This window comes from Frankliniella occidentalis, unplaced genomic scaffold (genome assembly GCF_000697945.3).
Source record: "Frankliniella occidentalis isolate FOCC.00 unplaced genomic scaffold, Focc_3.1 Scaffold169, whole genome shotgun sequence".
Lineage (NCBI taxonomy): Eukaryota > Metazoa > Arthropoda > Insecta > Thysanoptera > Thripidae > Frankliniella > Frankliniella occidentalis.
The window spans coordinates 556,653-560,215 of NW_026267295.1; the positions used below are offsets into that span (position 1 = coordinate 556,653).

Below are 3,563 nucleotides of genomic sequence, written 5' to 3' on the forward strand. Positions count from 1 at the left end.
CTCTGCAGCAGGCCCGTGACGCATCTTTTTCCGTCGGTCCCGGTCGGTCCGCGAAGAAGGGCGGGCGGTGGTGAGGGCGGCGCGTGGGTGGGCTTTACACCACCGGCACGGGGCACACGGCTCGCGGCACGGGCGCGCATCCACAATTAAGCGCACGCAGCGCGTTTTCCCCCTTTTTGATTTAATGCCCCAAGTTGAGGTAACTCCCCAACTCCCCCCACTCCTCTTTTCTCTCCTACCTTTAACCCCACCGGAAAGGGGAAGAAGGGGGGAGGGCGGACATCCGAGTGCGTACCGTGCCACACGGTAGTGGTCTTGCCTCTCTGTCCCGTCCCGTAGCAGCGGGCTTGGGCCGCTTGGGCCCTGCGCCTGGGCCCTGTGGACTAGGCGGCCCGCATTACAACGCCCCAATTTAATTAGAGCCGGCGCCGCCGCAGCGGGAGCGGCATCCGCGGGGCGCAGCAGCAGCGGCCGGGCCGGAGCCAGCTGCCTGTTCACTGCGGTGATATATGTGGGGACAACGCCGGCCCGGCCCTGGGTCTAGGGACAGGGTAACGGATCGGGCCGAAGCATCTCTAAGCTTGCGGCCGGCAGCAGTGGGGCCGGGCGGGTGAACAGTGCGCTCCCCTGCTACATCAGAGCCCGGGAGAGCTGGGGCGGGGCGGGCGGATAGGCGGAGAGCCGCGGGGCGGGGCGCGCTAGCGCTTGATAAACTACTGCGCCGGGGAGAGCGGCGCTTCGCGGGCGCCGAGATTAACATCTCTCCCCCGGACGCAGGAAACTGTGTTGATGGCGATACACCGCCGCGCGGTCCGCAGCAGAGATGGACCGCCCCGCGAGAGGTAATCTGGCACTTCCCAAAACAACAAACGAGTTACGAACCGCGCGAAATGAGCTGGGAGAGGGGGGGAGGGTAGAAAACGGGTAATCACATAGCCGCGGGCAGGTGAGGCTGCCTCGAGCTGTCGCCGCTCGCCATAACTTCACCTGTAGTTTTTTTGTGGGCCTCAACATACATCCAGCTTGTCCTTTCGTCGCCAGGTTTGTGCGCCGCTCGCGTGGCTGCAGACGGGTGCAGCCGGATAGGCGACTCGCCAGCCGAGCGCCCGAGCACGTTGGGTTGCCTACCCTCACGGCGGCAGTGGTGAAGCCAGGCGGTCACTTTTACCTTCAGGTTACCGAATTCGTTTTCCGCGTCAGTCGGTAACGAAAGAGGAAGAAAATTTAGGGGTAGCAGGATGGCAGATGTTCATCGAGGTTCAGAGGGTTTATCAAAATTCTCAAATGCTCACAAGCGTTTATCGAAATTCTTCTGACATTCGTCGTAGATTGCGGGAGTAGTACGTACAGCACCTTTAGTAATTTTATGCGGTGTCGTTTTCATTAATTTGTACTTCATTTGCTCGGCTCGCCTCTTAAAATTTACATTCCCGTGGCCTCGCCTCCCCGTGCGCACCTGCCGGTGGCCCCCTTCCCCTTCCCTAATGACGATGGAACGTAATGGGCGAGGGCGATGATTCCACGCCCTCACCCTAACAATTTTTGAAAAGAGTCAGTTTGCTCCCGAAAAATCCCTTCGTTAATAAAAGAAAGTATACGGGATAAACAAAAGCCGGTGTATGCGATCATTATGCAGCGCGTCTGGGGGTGGTGCAACACGTAAGTGCGGAGCTTAAGGGGAGGCGAGCGGGCGCCCTTCACCGGGGCGAGGCGCGCTTTGGCGAGGCGGCATGGGCCGGAGGGCGCGTTATTGTTTATTTACAGCCGCATTGACGGGCGCAAGTGCGCGCGGCCCGCAGCAGGTGTTCCGCCCCGTAATTAAAAAATTATCCGATCCCCTTCCAATTTTGCGTTTGCTCTCCCCTTTTGCCCCCCTCTATCTATATACACCCTGCTCGCCCCCCCACCCCCCTCCCCGCAACGTTAGGGATGTCGCCTCGCTCGGGGGCTCCCCGCGACCGACCCCTTGTGCACACTCTCTCTCCCTCCCCGCCGCGCCGCACAACGCCCCGCGAGAGGACGGGCCCCTGGCACCTCCACGACAAAGCGCTTGTATGGCACTTCATAATTGGGTCATACACGAGCGTAATAGAAACTACCCTGCCGAGAAGTGTTTACATTGTGGCACTGTCCTGAACCTTGTCGGGGCCCGGAAATAAGAAAAGTCCAAGCCAAGTGTGTTTGTATGCACGTGTGCAAATGTTCGCGCTAACTTAAACCTACGTTTCGTTTTGCACAGCAAGCATAAACCAGTTCGGGCGAGAGGCTCACAACACATGGCGCAGGGTCCCCGCACCAAGCCCAGGTCTGACTGGTTTATGCTTGCTGCTTGGTAGCTTGATACGCCTACAGACTACGATAAATCAAAACTGCAGCCGAAGATAAAATAAATTAGCCGGAAAAAAATGAATTTCTTACTTTTGCAAGTTTCATTAAACAAAGTGGACAAAAACCTTATAATGAATGACAAAAACAAAACACAAATGTTAGAATATTTTAGAGGATTAGAGTCCTTTGGGAAGGGTTTTAAACGTATAACAGTTTAACTTCCTGATAGAAAGGGGTATCGCTACATGGTAAGACGTAATGCAGCCGTTCAGCTAGAATTCGGCTCTGTGACACAACGTGCAAAACACTTCAACAGGCAAGGGAAATAATGCGTCTCGAACAGTTCTTCGCTGTAACAGGCAGCTAGCGGCCTGGTGAGTGCACTGACTTTTCTCACGACGGCGATCAAGGACGAGCCGCCGCAGGGCCGACAGGCCGCATGCCGCCAGCTTGTGGCCCAGGTCGGGGAAATAGAAAGACTTGCCAATGCTGTCGTTGGAGGTGCAGCATACACGGAGCTCCTGAACAGATGAGGCATGGGCCCGAATCAGGGACATCATGGTGAACTTGTGCCCAGTATTGAACCCCACGCAGAGCCACAGCAGCCTCTTATGCTGCGAGGGAGGGAAGGTCAGATTTGAGCCAGCGTAATTGAGAACTGTCAAGCTGCTCAGTCTGGACATGTGCTCCAAACATCGCAGCTGATTCTCCGTGGCATAGTCAATGTGGAGCTCCTCCAACTGTAACGGCAGGTCCGGGTATTTCTCACTTGGAGTGCATCTAACTTTCAGTCGTCTGAGAGCCGACATCTTCAGCACCTCCTCCATGACGCTGGGCTGAACCTCCCCCGAGGTCTGCAGCTCCTCGAGGTGCGCTCCCATGACCCGCAGCAGGTCCTCAGATCCTTCGCCCTTTAAATCCCGCAGGCTGCGAGGGGTGGACCATTGCTGCGAAACGTCACGAAGAATGGCATTTACATTTAGACGACCATTGTCGAGGTATTGATTAGTTATCGTTAAGACGGAGAATAGAGGCGGGCCCACGTAAGCCGCAGCAGAGGTCGCAGGAACGGCGCTGGCGTCGTTAACCTGGAAAGATAGACAGTGGATGAGCACCCTCGTCAACACCCTGGGAAAAAAAGTAAGTGGCGAAGAGCCCCTGAAGTGGAAGTTAAGTGGTTGTAAGCAACCAAGAGGCAGGGAAGGCGTAAGACCGAGGTTGAACGGTCAGACCCC

General features: G+C 56.5%; 1 protein-coding gene across 1 annotated transcript in view; it reads right to left on the bottom strand.

Moving 5' to 3' along the window:
- Positions 1–3,563, bottom strand: part of LOC113204784 (uncharacterized) — a 64,300-nt gene that overhangs the window by 47,745 nt on the left and 12,992 nt on the right. Inside the window, exon 6 of the mRNA XM_026420125.2 lies at positions 2,830–3,416. Within this exon, the coding sequence (XP_026275910.2) occupies positions 2,830–3,416 (587 nt within the window). The remainder of the gene's footprint in view (positions 1–2,829; positions 3,417–3,563) is intronic.